This window comes from Aptenodytes forsteri, unplaced genomic scaffold (genome assembly GCF_000699145.1).
Source record: "Aptenodytes forsteri isolate BGI_AS27 unplaced genomic scaffold, ASM69914v1 Scaffold199, whole genome shotgun sequence".
NCBI classification, from domain to species: domain Eukaryota; kingdom Metazoa; phylum Chordata; class Aves; order Sphenisciformes; family Spheniscidae; genus Aptenodytes; species Aptenodytes forsteri.
Genome location: NW_008795921.1, coordinates 1,040,036 through 1,056,400, shown reverse-complemented (window position 1 = coordinate 1,056,400; position 16,365 = coordinate 1,040,036). Strand labels below are relative to the sequence as shown.

Here is a 16,365-nt window from a genome sequence, read left to right as displayed (position 1 = left end):
TGGCAGTGCTAGGTTAATGGTTGGACTTGATGATCTTAAAGGTCTTTTCCAACCTAAATGATTCTATGATTCTATGATTTGTGAATTATCTGCTTGACTATGTTAACTGATGTCTTTTAGGTTGTCTGTAGAGTCTGAGGCTCCAGAGTATTTATTCAGAAGCTGTAGGACATGGATGATGATCTGTGGTGGCAAACTTGTGCAGAAATCCCCCAGGTGTTAAAAAAAACCTGCTGTAGTGGTCAGTGCTAAGTAGTTTTTTTTCCAATTACGTTCCTGCCTACCTGGTCAGAATTTCTAGATAACCAGCATTTGTAGTCTAGAAACCAAACATTTACTTGAATTCTGGCAAACACTACTTTTTTGGCATCTGAAGCTTAAATTTTGCGTCAGCCTTTGCTTTCTTCTATAGCACTTCACTCATGTGAAGTTCTAATATCAAAGCATGTCATTGATAATAATCCACTAATTCAAATAACTCGTCTAACCTGCAGATTCAAATTTTGACCGCTGTGTTTTAATTGCGTAACTTAAGCTATTGCCAAAAACAAACCTGTCTTGTGAGTTGATGAAAAACTTTATGCCGTTGATCAATGTCAGAAAGTATTTGTGTGGAAAATAATATTTTGTAATAGGCATGAAACATCTTGTTTGGTCTCCTGACTGGTATGTTGCTTTCAGTAAAAGTATGAAGATTCTTGGCGCATAATTATTTCAGTAATCATACTTTTGATTTGCATGCAGTGATTCTTCTAACACTCAAAAGATTCAGATGCTGAAAAAATGTAATTTTGAAGTTAAGTTCTAAATAACTATACTTATTGGCACAGACAGTATACACTGAAGAGATTCTCTGTGTTGGCAGAGTTAGGGTCGGCATACTCTTTATGTTGAGACTTCTGTTGATAATACATTGTTAGTTAGAAGCCCATCTTCTCCCTCCCTAATTCCAGTAAATACAACAATATTGTTTAAACCTAGGGTTTTTATTATACCTGTGCAGAAGAAAAAATTTGGTTTGCATTATAAATGGAGAGATATTCTTCCTGGAACTAAAAACTTTTAAGTACAGAGTAATGGAGGCAAAAGTTATGGGTCTCTGTCTCCCAGGGTAAGTTTGCAGTTGAATGCTAGTTGAGAACTTGATTGGCACTTGTGTTATTAACCTATCACTGCCTTCTACTATTATCTGTTTTATCAGAACGCTTTAGGCTTGCATAGTTATCACGAAGGTGTTTATAATATGTGGAAAGCAGTACTGCTGCTACAGTCAATATTGGGCCCAGAAGTGGCAATTAAAGTGATTTGACAAAAGTCAGAATAGAAACTTGTGAAGCAGAACACTTTAAGAAAGGTTGTCTGCCCAAATCATCAGACTTGCTGCTTGCACAGAAAACTTCAGAGGTACAATGGAACAACAAGCCTTCTTGCTTCTTAATAAGCTTATCATAAGATGGTATTTTACATAGATCAACACATGCATGCAAGGAGAAAGAGACCTTTCTCACAGTTTGAAAGCTTAGGTTATGGAATCAGAAATTACTCCTTCCAATAAATAAATATCTGTATTGCTAGAAATGAAGATCGGGCTGTTTCCTGGCTGTATTACTCTTTCACTGTCTGGTTAATAAACCATTGTTGAAGGTGAAACCTGTAGTGTTAGTGCTGTATAGGTTTTTGTTGTCCTGAACAGATAGATGCTAACTCAGTGTTCTGCTGATTTCAGGCACCTGTTCTCATTGGTATCTACTCTTAATTTTCTAAACATTTCCTGATTCTTTTCAGGCTGTTTTACTTATCTATGCTTTTAGTGCTAACTGCCATTAATATGGAAATACAGCTCTTAACAAATGCTTGTTCTGAGTTTTGTTCATTGGTCTGTAGCTTGCTTGCCTGAGACATTAGCTGTACTAAAGGCTTGTTGTTTTGTTCTAGTGCCCTGTGTTAAGGCTTTGCAGTTTGTTACTGCTGCTGAAAGCAGATGTCCTGTTTTCTGTACTGCTCACTTCAGTGTCCCTGTGCTTGTCGCACAGCGCGGAGGCTTGCAAAAGTACTGTCCGTTGGATTAGCTTTTGCCTTCAGCAGAGTCACTCTTCTGATACGCTTCAAGGCATGATTGCGCCAGTGCTTATGCTGGCACAAGAGAGGAGACTGGAGTGAAAAGCTGAGGACAGGAGGTAGGATAGGACTGCTGCTGTGGTGTAGCGTTGGCTGGCATAAACTGTCTAACTTTGTATGTGGATACCTGCTCTAGGGCAGAAACTGCTATTTTTCATTGAAACAAAAGCCTAGTAGTATTTCAAAGTGGTGTAAGAAAAACAGAAGGGCATGACTGTTGATACTGAGTGGAAAACTATGTTAGCTGCCGGTTTCCAAATTTTTTGTTGGATTACTGTGTATCAGCAGTTCTCTGCTGTGTCAGATTGTGTGATAGTGCTGCAGCTGTAAACGCTGCAGATGAGGTATGTAACCAAACATTTCTGTCCTCTAATTTTATGGTCACTTTAAATAGGAGCTTCAGGAAAAAGATGTTTGTTGAACAATAAACTTTCTGCATGGGTCAAGTTAAGGTTTTCTTGGGACATGTTATCTTTAATTTTGTTTCAGGTACATCTGTGCAGCTTAATTGCTTGTAAACATAGCTGGTCAAATAACCCTTGAAGTTTTATGTGCAATCATAATGTGAAGTTTTTATGCAATCAGGCAGCTAGTTTGCTTGCAGTGCTGTAGGAAAACAAATTACAAATCATTAATATCCTGCTCATTTAATGCCACAATTGTTGCATTCTGTTTCATAAGGGATAGTCCAATGACAACTTTGTTACGGCCAAAACTGATTGCGAAAAGTTTCAAGTTGCTTCTCACGCACTTTTTTTGGATGTCTTTGTATGTTACCAAAGTGTAATCATGCATAATATTTAAATTCTTAAGAAATATCCTATGGGGTCAGGCTGGTGGTGCATCTAGCCTAATATTCTGCCTCTCATGGTGGCAAAAGAACATGCTATTTAGGGAGATTGTTAGCCTGGCTATTTTCTGCAGTCTGTACCCCTCATTTCCCCCCAGCATTCATAATTGTTGTCTTAGGAATATCAGAGGGAACATCTCTGCTAGCAGAGTTCCTTTTGAATCTCTTACTCTGCCTTCATGTCTCCTGACAGACTTCGCTATCTTCTGTGTAAAGAAGTGTCTTTTTTTCTTGCACCTTTTTAAAACTGACTTCCCTTGGTAGGTGGCTTTTGTTTTTGGCTGGTGTAGAGCAGGAAATGGAATGTATGATGTACGTGTAGTTGTGTGTTCTTGCTGTGTCCCTCACCAGGTATGGCTAAAGACTGTAATTGTGTTCTTGCTTCGTTATCCTTTGATTTAAAGAAGTGCCAAGCTCTTTTAGTCTCTTCTTGTAAGGGAAGCTCTTCATTTCAGTGATCATCCTAGTAACCAGTCTCTCCTATTGAAAATTACTTTTATGATCATGCCCAGAGCTAAACGTAATGTTCTAGCTGAGAGCTTACCAGAGCTTTAGTTGGCATCTGGTTCTGACTTGTTCAGATTCTGGTCTTTATTGCTAGGAGTACTAATCGCTACAAAGAAGGTGCCTGTGAACTTCATGACTTTCCTGAAAATGTCTCTGTAGAAGCAGCTTTTACCTTCTGGACTTAGTGTAGGAGATGAAAAGTAGAGGGGAGAAATAGGACCCTTTCTTCTGAACTTCCTAATGGACTGTAAGTTAAATGTCTTAGTTTTGGTTACTAAGTATATCAGTTCTGAATCTTTGTCAGATATAAAACTTCCTTAGAAAGCTCAAAATAGTAAAATAATGCTGTGAATATTTTAAATCTTAAATTTGAGTCCCTTCAGATCCTTGTGAAGGAGCCCAGGTGGATCTTCTGTGAGCAAGGGAGCAAGTGTGGGGTTTGGGTTTTTTTTCTTTTGAAATCTCTTCACAGAAAAGAAAGTATTTTCCTCTCTCTTTTATACTAAGAAGTCATGCTCCTCCAAATTTTGTGTTTGTATGTACATACAAGGTAAATTGTTTTCAAATGGATGGAACTTTATTTTTAAGCTCGTATATTGGAGTATGTGGCTTCACTTACCCATGAAGCTACTATTTATAATCTTATTCATACATGAGGCTTAATGTTTCCTAAAGCAAGCTTTGTACTTAAAGTAATTGCATACAAGCTAAGTCTTGTTTTGCGTGGCTTCTATAAAGCATCTTAACTTACTTGATTGCCAGTACTTAGTAGTTACAAAAAATAGTTATCTTCAGGAACTGAATTAAATATTAGACAACAGACTATAGTAAATCAACATATACTTGTGTGTTTATAATCTTCATGCTTCTTGTGCCAAAGAACTTCATATCAATTGTGAATTCAGAGATCTGTTGTTAGGTAGACAGTCAAGAAGTAAAACCTACAAGTAGCTAGTTGGGAGCAGTAACTTGAGCATTCCCTTTGCTTATAGCCACCCTAGCTTGTGATATTATGCAAGTTTAATTTTTTCTGGCCAGGCAGGATGCAGGTCAAAATAGGAATCAATGCGATTTTTTTGTGTCTGCCATAATCTTTTTCAGTATGCATAGTGGCTAGTTTTGCTCGAGCACTGTAATTTTTCTTAGGCTTTTCCATGGTTCCCTTTTCACATCCAAGAGAACAGCAAGTTCTTTCTTTGCTCGGAAAGACCAGAGTGGCTCAGCTAATGGTGGCGTGAGAAAAGATGGGATGTGCCGCACAAATGTGAATGGGGCAGCTCTTAACATCTTGCAGTCTAGCTGCTCTCTGCAGTGTATTCAGTGTAATTGAACTTGAATAATAACTCAGGGCTTTGATTTTCTTCCTTTATCACCTTAAATGACTTGATGAACTTTTTTCTTTCAATGACACTTTAGAATATCACAGTTGATTTTGATTATATTCTCATAATTTTACTTTTTAAACCCAAATGCACAGTCTCCCCTACCTAGAAAAATATTTTATAAACGATTTTTAAACAGTTAAAGCCAACTGAAGGGCTTACTCTGCCTACTCTGGGAAAAATAGTGGATTTGCTTAGGCCTCTGACTTCTGCAAAGCACTCAAGCTTATGCATCAGTGCTCTGCTGAACAGAAGCCATAGTGGACCTGCAAGTTGACTTGGGTAAGTGCCATAGTTGCATATCATTGCTGAGAAGGTAGTGGTTACAGATAATAGGGTGTTTGTACTTGATTAAGGAAAATCTTGGATTATGGTGTGTCAGATACTCAGTTTCATCTTGTTAATAGTCTGTGAGATACTAACCATTTCTTACTGGGTGCTTAATCATTTGTGATTCAAACACGTGTTAAAGATACATCAGAACACTCAAAGTATCAACACTTTTGGATACTAACTCACCAAGGTTTGTTCACAGAACAGCCTAAAACTGCAATTTGCGGATGGTTTGAGACTTCTGGAATAACCTATGTGAGTTACAATACAGTCTTTGATTCACATATTTGTGTTTTGCATGGGGGGGGGAGGGGGGGTGGAGAAGGGGGGATAAAATGAAAACAGCCTTTATTATTCTACCTGGGGCAATTCATTATAGTAGTCACAGATAACAAATTTTGGGTTTTCTTTCATTCTAGGTTCAAAGGATCTTGTGGTAAAAGCACAGGTTTTAGCTGGTGGTAGAGGAAAAGGAACATTTGAAGGTGGCCTCAAAGGAGGAGTGAAAATAGTTTTTTCGTAAGTTGTTTCTAAATTATTCAACCAAGTGGAAAAACTCCAAAGTTTCACATTATGAACTGAACCTATTGCTTAGTTTAAAATCAGTGTTTTAATTATTAACCTTAAAATAACAAAAATTACATAAGATTTTTTTATGCTACTTCTGTTTTTCCAGCAGTTTCTTTGTCACATTCTGAGCTTCTTTTATTCTAGTCCAGAAGAAGCAAAAGATATCTCCTCCAAAATGATTGGAAAGAAGTTGTTTACCAAGCAGACAGGAGAAAAGGGCAGGATATGCAATCAAGTATTTATCTGTGAGCGCAGATATCCCAGGAGAGAATACTATTTTGCAATAACAATGGAAAGGTCTTTTCAAGTGAGTAATATTAGAAATAGAAGTAAAATAATTAACTTGTTACAGCTGAATTTAAAAAAAAAAAACAAAACAACAAAACTTGTTTACTGTACTGGTCGCTTGCTTTTGAAAATCAGAAATATACATGACCTAAATTTTGTTTCCTAGTATCTCTGACTATATGATTGCCTTAGTGTTTAAATGCTTTAAAAATGTAATGCTACAGTTTAAATTTAAGGAATAATAAATGAGTATTAGTAGCCCCAACTGGAGTTCAGAGTCATATGGCTGAAGGGGAGATGGGTGGAATGAGGGGGTTATTTTCATTTTGGTTTTAGTTTGCACTTATGTACCAGATGCCTATACTTGAATTTAGTTTAAAAATACAGCTATGTGTGTACTTGTACAGGTACACACTATTTAAGAGTGTCAGGAACAAGATAAGTAAAAGTCTTTTGGAAGAGCCAATGGTCCTGGATAAATCAAACATCCTTTTTCTCCAATGTGTGGAGGTTCCTAGAGGTGCACGGGTCTGTCCCTCAATTTTGAGAGTGCTGGTAACCTTCTTATGCCAATACTCTTCAGGAACTGGTAAGAAGATTTGGGCCTAGAGGTCTGTCTTCAGAGCTTTCAGGAAGATGAAAGCCATAGTCCTGGCTTGTATGTTCTGTATGTGTGGGTATGTAGTTTTTTAGGCTACAATTCAAACCCAGTTACTGAAGTGTGGCAGTGTATTTTCTGACAGACTAGTGTTCCATCATGAAGCGTAGAGCATGAATTGCTAAATAACTTCAGCAAAGCCAGGGTAAAGCAGATCTTGGAACTTCATTTTCTGAAGCTCAACAAAAACTGAGTTTGGTCTATGCAGATGCTTAAGAGTTTGCAGAGGCACTGCTCTTGGTAATTAGAGGAGTATCTCTGGCATGAGCATGAAATAAATTTCTGTGGAGGAATGAGGAAACTAGTCTTACTCTTTTGTTGCAAAATTAGGAGTTAAATATTGTATTTGTTGCTTCCTCTTCCTCTGTAATGTTCTTTCTGATAGGAAAGTATCAGTTGTGTTGGGTTTTAGTACAATTATGTGACTTGGGCACCTACGTTCTGTTGTACTCTATGATAGAGCAGGGAAGATCCAAATGTTACAGTATGCACCCCAGATTTACCACAAGGTGGCATTAAAATACTGTAAATGGCTGGATTTTATAATCTTCAAATTGTGTAAGCAATGAGCAAGCATCCTTATGGAAATAAAATTTACTGTAACTGATTTAAGCAAATTAGATAAAGAAGGGAAGCATATTTTCCTGACTTGTTCTTGCTCTTGTGTAAAACAATAAATCTTACTAGCGTATATTGAGCATAACTGTGTGGATTATTGTCTTTTGATAGGCATGTGCTTTGTTTTTACTGCTGACTTTATAAGCCATGTTTTTAGATGTGCTTGTAATTGCTGTAACTTGTCTAGGATGTTTATGATGAGGAAATGCCTTTCAAAAGAAGGAAGTGTGAAGGTTAAATAGCACACAGTGTGTATTCCTGATGTTGTTGCAAACCTCTTCCTTTAAGGGGGGGAAAAGTCTGTAAAATAGTCAGTTGAAAGTGGAACTTGATGTCTTGGGTGTTATTCGCCAATAGGGGCAGGACTTATTTTATGTTTTAAGCAAAACTGTTCATTTTGGTTAATTCTGATGAGTTATTTTTATAATGTGTTTGTAGCTTCCTGGCTGTTCAGGATATGAATATCCAGAAATATTCATTGTGTTGAACCTTGCTATTTGGTGTAGGGTAATTCACCATCTGTATGTTTCCATTTGGAAGGATGGTGATGGGAGGGGAGTGTTGTGGTTATTAAGCATGTTCTCTGAACCAGTGTCACACTTTCCGTAATTAATTGTCAACAGTTAAAAGGCTGTTTAATGTTTAAGACCTGTGCTGATATGAAATGCTGCCTTAGTACACCAGCTGTCATAATCCATGCACGACAGGTGGTGATAAGGGAAGGTAGGTTGAGATGATATGAGTGAGAGTGTCTTTACTGTAAACTCGAGGACTGTTCCCATGGGGAGAGATTTTTAGGTTACATGGTAGTGAGTCCTTGTTGCTTTTGTTGAGATTTAGATAGCTTTTTTAAAAAATCTCTGCTGCAAATGTTATCAATTCTGGTTTTTTAATTTCTTTTAGTATTGCATAATTGAGTGCTGTTTTGTTAGAACTCTGTGACTTACTTTCAGTGATGGCTATAGTTATTGAGCTTTGTCATCCTACTGAACAGGAATAGTTTGCAGTAATTTGTCACTAGGTTCTGCAGACCTAGATTTGTCCTTGGAGTTGGAGCATGGCAGAGTGAATAAATGAGTGCCTGGCATTCGATGCGTGTTTGTGTAGGGGTGAGTGGAGAAGGGGGAGATGAGAAGGCTGTTCTTTTTCTGGTGACAACTAGAAAATAAATTCATATGATTACTAAGTTGAATCTTTCTATCAAAATTTAAAACTAGTATGTCTGTGTTAATTGCTCTGTTGCTATAGTGTATACAAAGGAAAGTTTTCCTTGTTAAAAGAAATTGGACTCAACATACTCAACTTTAGAATTTGGAAAGTATTATTAAAGGGTTTTATATAGACGTATTGAATAGATAGCAACATTCTCCTCAGAGCATACAAATAAAATGCCCAAATAAAAAAAAAATTCCAACTAACAAGGTTTTATTGCTGTGAGGTATCTCATGGGAAGACCTAAGTTTCAATTATGTGGTATAAAATTACTTACGCTTTTTTTTTCCCTTTTTGTTCTAGGGTCCTGTGCTGATAGGCAGTTCTCAGGGTGGTGTTAATATTGAAGATGTTGCTGCAGAGAATCCTGACGCGATAATTAAGGAACCCATTGATATAGTAGAAGGCATAAAAAAGGAGCAAGCTGTTAGGGTAATTGTTAATGTGGAAAAGTACACATTAGTGAGGATGGGAGGGTTGCTTCTAAGTTTTGTAAAGTGTGCATGCATTCAACCTGCTGAGTTGTCTTAAACCCTTTTGACATTTTGAAACAGATTTGAACTAGATATTTAAGTATTTTCAGTTGATAGTCAATGTAAATCCAACTTTGCATGGCAGTGCTTTATCTAGCTTTTATATAGGTTTGTAAAGGCATATGATGATGACTTTTTACTAGCTCTTTTTTAGATTAAGTGCAGTGTTTTGTATTGAAAACAATCTTTTCAAACCCAAGAGTTACTTTTTTTTCTAGGAAGACAGGAGAGGTTCTACATCTACAAATTCAATTGACACTGAAATAATAGCTAAACTGGGACATTCCTAATTTGTAACTAAATCAGACCCCGAACATCAGTTAACTGATAACTAATCTTCTACTTTCAGCTTGCCCAAAAAATGGGATTTCCTCCTAATCTGGTGGATGAAGCAGCTGAAAATATGATCAAATTATATAATCTCTTTCTGAAATATGATGCTACCATGATAGAAATAAATCCTATGGTGGAAGATGCATCAGGAGTTGGTAATGTTTCTTTTTCATATTCTTCATGTAACAGCTTAACATTTTTGTAAATCTTAGTTGCTTCGCACTGCTAAAACTTTAGCTGTATACAGCAAGAGGACTTAGCATTAACATGGTATGTTGAAAAATGAATTTAATAAAGCATATAAATTTGAGAATCTAAGCATAGTAGATATCTGTTCTTAATTGCTAAGTAGGATCTTAAGTTTAAATAGCTTCTTTTTAAAATTTTTTTATTTATTTAAAAAGAACACATCTTCTGCTCTTGAGTGTTTGGCTACCCAGCATAAGGCATTCCTGGAAACTGGGTCTTTTCAAAATTCATGAGTTGAAACTTGAGCCATGTTGTGTATTCAAAGTTGGTACTGAAAAGGTAACCAGAACAGTAGCACCTTCTAGAAATCTCCTGCCTTTACTATTCAGGCATCAGAATGACTGAGTTTGATGTTTGATGTATTGAAAGACTATAGGTGTTTAAGTGATATCTTGATGTTTATCAGGTTTTTAGCATATCCAGTTGCAGAATAGTTAATGTTCAATCACAGCCAGTTCCCCTCTCACGAAAAAATAAATCTGTGGAGAATATTTGTACTTGAACTCAGGTACAACAGTTTTAAATTTAAACATGAATGTAGCTCCTTCATTGACGCTTACAATTACTCTACTGTTACTGTTGTGTTTTTTTTTTTTTTAAATAATACTGCATAAAGGAACAGTATGGAGCAGTCTCTCCCATCTGTTTCTCGTGTCTTGTCATTTTTACATCTGTAGTGAGGGGTAGAAATGAAGTCTTACGTTTGTACAGGCAGAAACTTAGTTCTGATGTAAAGAATACGCCAGGTTTTCCATGTCACCTGCTATATCTAGGTGAAACTTACTTTTGTTTGTATTCTTCTGACACCTTTTCTTCCAACTCAGATGTTTTTTCATTGTGTTTCGGTGTGCTTACATGCATGCACACACACTATATATATTTAATCTAAAAGCAGAAAAATAAGAGGGATTAAAAAAACCCAAACCAGAGACCTTCTGTAGGGATTAATTTTATGCTAATTACTGAAGCATAATTTGCCCAGATTTATCAAACAGCTTGTTGTAAGCTGCTTTGTTTCTGGAGTGTCTCAAGAAATACAGTTATCTTCCCTTTTTTGTGCAGTTAAAGGGACTTAACTGATTGTGTGGGTAAACTGGAGAGAATCTTGCATTTACATGCAGTGCTAAGGCTGTCTTTTCAGCAAAACTAAGTTTGGACTGCATGAGCTAGCTGCTAAGTTTGACTTAACGTACTTTAACATATTCATGTAGCAGTTGAGCTATTAGTCTAGTATTAAATGATGGTTTGGTTTTTTTCCTTTCAGTGATGTGTATGGATGCAAAGATAAACTTTGACAGTAATTCAGCCTATCGTCAGAAGAAGATCTTTGATATGCAGGATTGGACACAGGAAGATCAAAGAGACAGGGACGCTGCAAAAGCAGATCTCAACTATATAGGATTGGATGGAAACATAGGCTGCTTAGGTATGTTGTATTTAATGAATTTTAAATGACCTAATGGATTTATAAACTGAATTCCTAAATGTTATCTTTATTCTCGTATAGTCAATGGTGCTGGTTTAGCTATGGCCACAATGGATATAATTAAACTTCACGGCGGAACTCCAGCAAACTTCCTTGATGTTGGTGGTGGTGCTACAGTGCAGCAAGTGACAGAAGCCTTTAAGCTTATTACCTCTGATAAAAAGGTGAGGGAAGAGTTGGCATATCAAGGTCCTACACAGTGGTAAAACAGGCTATGCTTTGAAAGACAATGCTTAGTGCATGTTCTCCAGAAAACATGTTTTTATAAGCATAGAATTAAAAAGGGAAGGAAATAGAGATGTTAGCTTAATTTTGGTGCAAATGAAGAAGGCCTGAAAACCTGTTGAATTTTTCTCCCTTTTTTAAAAATAGGTTCTTTGGCTGTGTACTGAGTAGGCAGTTTTGTGTCCTCTGGTTGAAGTTACAGCCGTATTTGAATCTTTCCAGAAACCTTAGAGTCAGAAACTCCCCCCGCCTGCTGTTTAAACAGAAACCAGTATTCAGATGGGTTTCCTTTTCCTTTTTTTTTTTTTTCTTCTGGGCCCATTTTGCAGCTGGGTCTCTTTTGTGCATAGACTTGTAGAGATGAATATTCACTGTGCTGTGCACAAACAAGTTCCTAAGGTACTAATTATATGTAATGTAAGATAAAATAACTTTGTAATGGGCTTGGAAGGGCATTAATGTTTTATCCTATCAAAAGTTTATCCAAAGTGTTTGAATATTATTAAAATAATAAATTAGTTGAAACTAGAGGAAGAGCTTTACCATCCCAGAAAGACAGTGTGAGGACTGGTTTGATGGTCTACATAGAGGTGCTAATCCCAGTGGGAACTCGATGGCAGTTTGGGAAAGAAAAATATGAAAAAGAGGTAACCAAAAAAGGTGGGAGTGACTTGCAGGACCTGGTAATGGTATGCTACTTTTGCACCAGAATTTCATGCATCACTTGCTCATCTTTGGAAAGGGCCAGAGACAAATAGTGAGTGATGCTACAGAGGAGTTTAGTCTCTTCCCCATTGGAAAGATTTTTGTTAACAAATGCAGGGTCTGACACACTCTCCAAGAGTGTTATAGAATCATAGAATCATTTAGGTTGGAAAAGACCTTTAAGATCATCGAAGACCTCTAAGATCATCGAGTCCAACCGTCGACCCCACACCACCATGTCCACTAAACCATGTCCCTAAGCACCACATCTATATGTCTTTTAAATACCTCCAGGGATAGTGACTCCACCACTTCCCTGGGCAGCCTGTTCCAGTGCTTGACAACCCTTTTGGTGAAGAAATTTTTCCTCCTATCCAATCTAAACCTCCCCTGGTGCAACTTGAGGCCATTTCCTCTTGTCCTATCGCTTGTTACTTGGGAGAAAAGACTGACACCCACCTCGCTACAGCCTCCTTTCCGGTAGTTGTAGAGAGCCATAAGGTCTCCCCTCAGCCTCCTTTTCTCTAGGCTAAACAACCCCAGTTCCCTCAGCCGCTCCTCATAAGACTTGTTCTTTCTTCATGTTCTTTCAGCAAACTGAGGGAAAAGTAAGGGACACAAGCACAGAGCACTTGAATTACAGAGAGAAGAGGAGAAGAAACAAGGAACAAATCTGGGGGTTGTTGATTTGGGACACGTACTTGCAATGCCAATTCTCTGCTGATGGAGGGTGTCCAAACAGATTTCTTAATATATCTTCATATACCTTTCCCTTTCTGCCTTCCTTCAGCTGCTCACTATTTTATCAAAAAACGATGACTGTAGCTGGGATTCCTGGTGCTGAAAGTCAAACAGCAGCACAGCCCACTGGTGTCATGGACTGCACTCTGGCTGGCACTCTGGGTTCAGTTCAGGGGTTATGTGGAACAGCCTTCTGGGGTGCCAGTCTAAGTTGCTTCTACCCATTAGTAGCGGGAGCAAGAACAATGTCACACAGATGAGCTAGTCTAATTGCAAGATAATGAGAACCAAGCTACTGTTTATTAACCAGTTGCACATTAATGTTTTGTCGTCTTAAGTTTGTTCTGTCCTCCAAGGCTGTCTACCCATTTTTGCTCCTACTTTATTCCATCTTTCACCATTGACCATGATCTTTTTACCCCTCCTTTCCACCACTTGAGTAGGAAAAGACTTTCCCTTAACCTCAAGCTTAGTCCTCCTGAATAAAACATATTTCAGGTAGCTTACCTCTAAGTGTGCTAGCTTTTAAGTAAACTGCATAAACAGTGTCTTGTGTATGAGTTTTGTAAATTTTCTGTGTTCTTCAGTATGGCTTCTTCAGTATGTGGAGGTACTAGTGTGGGAGGTACCTCTGCTGGAGTAATGTTAGAAATGGAAAGATAAACAGTTGACAAATTAAGTTGTTAAATGACTTTACTGAAGTTTCATCTGTTTTATTTGCTTGAAGAAAATCAAACAGCTCTCTATTAATCATGCTCAGAATATTCTGAAGTAATGTACAGTGTTGGCTTTGTACAGAAAATTGGGTGTGTGCCTTTTCAAGTAGCTACACAGAATACACACTGTGAGTAACAGAAATAGCTATTGCCTGCAACTCATGCTGGATTGAAGGACAATGTGGAAGTTTCCTGGGACAGGCATTTTTGCAATAGGGTTTTCCTGAAGTAACTGTTCTGCTGTATGTGACTCTATAGAACTGTACTTTTGTTGCTGATGTTCTCTAGAACAGAAGTGTTCCCTGTCTTTCGCAGAGTCCCTTATTACACTTATGGAGCTTGAATTTTCCTTAGGCTGAAAGGCTGAGTGGTACTTTTATCTGATCTGCCTCTGGCCATTTTTAACGTGAATATTGTCATTGATTCTGTAGGTACTGGCTATTCTGGTAAATATTTTTGGTGGCATTATGCGATGTGATGTGATAGCACAAGGCATCATTATGGCAGTAAAGGATTTGGACCTAAAAATACCTATTGTGGTACGGTTGCAAGGTGAGTGTGCTTCAGTACATGTTCAGTATATTTCTGTTCATATTGACAAATGCTCTTGAGCCTTATATATTGTGTAGCAAGTTGCCTGTAAGCTGAAGGCTATGGAAAAATAAGGCAAGCCTTGAATTTAGATGGTGAGGTTTGGCAAGTTAATAAAAAGAGATTTCCTGCTTTTATAACTACTAAAGTTGTTGTCTTCTAGATTTATTCACTAACTTACTTTTGGAACAGGCTTCCTAGAAAATATGAGAATACTCTGGTGTAGTAGTAGTAGTCTCCTGTTCAATAAGAGTGGCATTTTATCTGTTTCTTAAGGTACACGAGTTGATGATGCCAAAGCTTTAATAACAGCTAGTGGCCTCAAAATCCTTGCGTGTGATGACTTGGATGAAGCTGCAAAAATGGTAAGATAGCTGGTTACGAATATTCTTTTCAGAACATAGAATCTGTTGCAGAATATTGAAAAGTTGAAACTCCATTCAGTCAACTAAAGGTAGCTTAGGATAAATCACAGTGCCAGTTATTATCAGGGCCTGAAGCAAATGTTTTACAAATTAGTAAGTACGTATTTTGTAAGGATTTTATACCCCTTCCCCCCCCCCCACCCACAAGCGGTATGAAAAAGGATTTTTTTTAAAAAAAAAAAAAAAACCAGGTAAATGACCAGATCAGTCATCCTTGGTAGATACCCCCTCCCCCCCCCCCCCCAAGTGGGTTAAAAAATAGGTTTTTTAAAAAAACAAAACAAAAAACCAGGTAAATGACCAGATCAGTCATTCTCCTTGGTAGGGGAATGGCTAAAAGCTTAGCTTTATTAATTGGAAGAAAATACTTAATTTAAGGTAGCTGAAAAATGCAATGTAACGCTTCCTTTGATAGACCACTGTATATCAGTGTGCATGATTAAAACCAAACATAGTTGATCGTCCTGTTGCCTCATAAGGTAATTAGATATTCACTCATTCACATAGGTTGTTTGTGATTTTTTTTTTTGTGTGTGTGTGTTTTGTTTTGCTTTGTTTCCTGGGGTTGAAGCTCTTGAAGCAGCTGTGGATTGCTTGGAGGAAGAACTTGCTTAACTTGACAGTATGGCCCTCTGTTTTAAGGAATAGTATTAAAGTCCTGCTAGGCTGATCAAGCTTTGGTTAGGTCAATGGAAATCTTCCCTAGTAGTACGTATATAATATCCCCAGGAAAACAAGGTGGCACATAAAGTTTAAAACTTGCAGCATTTTATCAAGATATTTGGTTGTAAATGAGAACCAGACAGTGTATAGTTGTGTAAGATGTTTTCTAAAAGACTTGACTGATCTTTCATTTAAACGTGATTAAGAAGCACTAGACTAAATAATACTCTCCCCTCCCTTAAGATCTTGCTGATGATTCTCTGGCATTACTTTGTTTGAAAAGATTGGTCCAGCTCACTCGAGTAGAATTGTTTTGAAATTAAGTCTTTATTTTCTGTTTTTCAGGTGGTGAAGCTCTCTGAAATAGTAAGCTTAGCAAAACAAGCTCAGGTGGATGTTAAATTTCAGTTGCCAATTTGATCTGAGAAATGTCATGCCAGTGTCTAACATGTTTTCTGAAATACTGTGTTCTGTGGGATATTTTTCATTTTTTTGTGTGGAGGTTTTGATTGTTTGACAGGTACACAATCTGAAGTACCTGGTCTTTAATGTTAACATTCGGATTGGTCAGAGTTCTTGTAAAAGCGTGTATTGCTGATATTTAGTCCTTCTTAGTTGTTCTTGAGCCTCCAGCTTCTGCTGCAGAATGTCACTTGCGATATACTTCTGCGTTGTCCAAAGTAAAGCTTCTGGTTGAAAAATAATTATTCTGAATAAATTCTGAAGTTACTTTACTTGTAAATTTGTATTAGCCTTGGTTAAAAGTAAATATGACTAGTTTATCTAGTTGTCCATGTGGAAAAACGTAGCGAAACGGTATTTTATACTGGAGACAGTTGTACTGAGCAGTATAATGGACATGAGCAAACCAATCATTATTTATGAACAGGTGCATTTGAACTTGATCAGAAACATTTTTAGAAGTGCTTCACTGAAGTGGCTGGTAACTCTTCTGGACAACGTGTTTAATCACTACAAAATATACTGTAGCACTTAGATTTTCATGATTTCTGGTCCTTACAAAAAAAGCTTCGTGTAGTTTTATATATGAACAAGCATTTACCAAACTTCAAGGAGACAGAATACATAAAGAATTAAAATGTCTATTGTACATTGCTAATAAAATCATACATTAATAAAATGTCTCCCAAAACTTCTACTG

General features: G+C 37.3%; 1 protein-coding gene across 1 annotated transcript in view; it reads left to right on the top strand.

The window, feature by feature from the left end:
• The window catches only part of SUCLA2 (succinate-CoA ligase ADP-forming beta subunit), a 26,796-nt gene extending 10,436 nt beyond the window's left edge, over positions 1-16,360 (top strand). Inside the window, exons 3-11 of the mRNA XM_009284903.2 lie at positions 5,610-5,709; positions 5,905-6,067; positions 8,840-8,968; positions 9,419-9,557; positions 10,916-11,077; positions 11,159-11,301; positions 13,956-14,076; positions 14,392-14,480; positions 15,549-16,360. Of these exons, the coding sequence (XP_009283178.1) occupies positions 5,610-5,709; positions 5,905-6,067; positions 8,840-8,968; positions 9,419-9,557; positions 10,916-11,077; positions 11,159-11,301; positions 13,956-14,076; positions 14,392-14,480; positions 15,549-15,623 (1,121 nt within the window). The 3' untranslated portion in view covers positions 15,624-16,360. The remainder of the gene's footprint in view (positions 1-5,609; positions 5,710-5,904; positions 6,068-8,839; positions 8,969-9,418; positions 9,558-10,915; positions 11,078-11,158; positions 11,302-13,955; positions 14,077-14,391; positions 14,481-15,548) is intronic.
• The last annotated feature ends 5 nt before the right edge of the window (positions 16,361-16,365 follow it).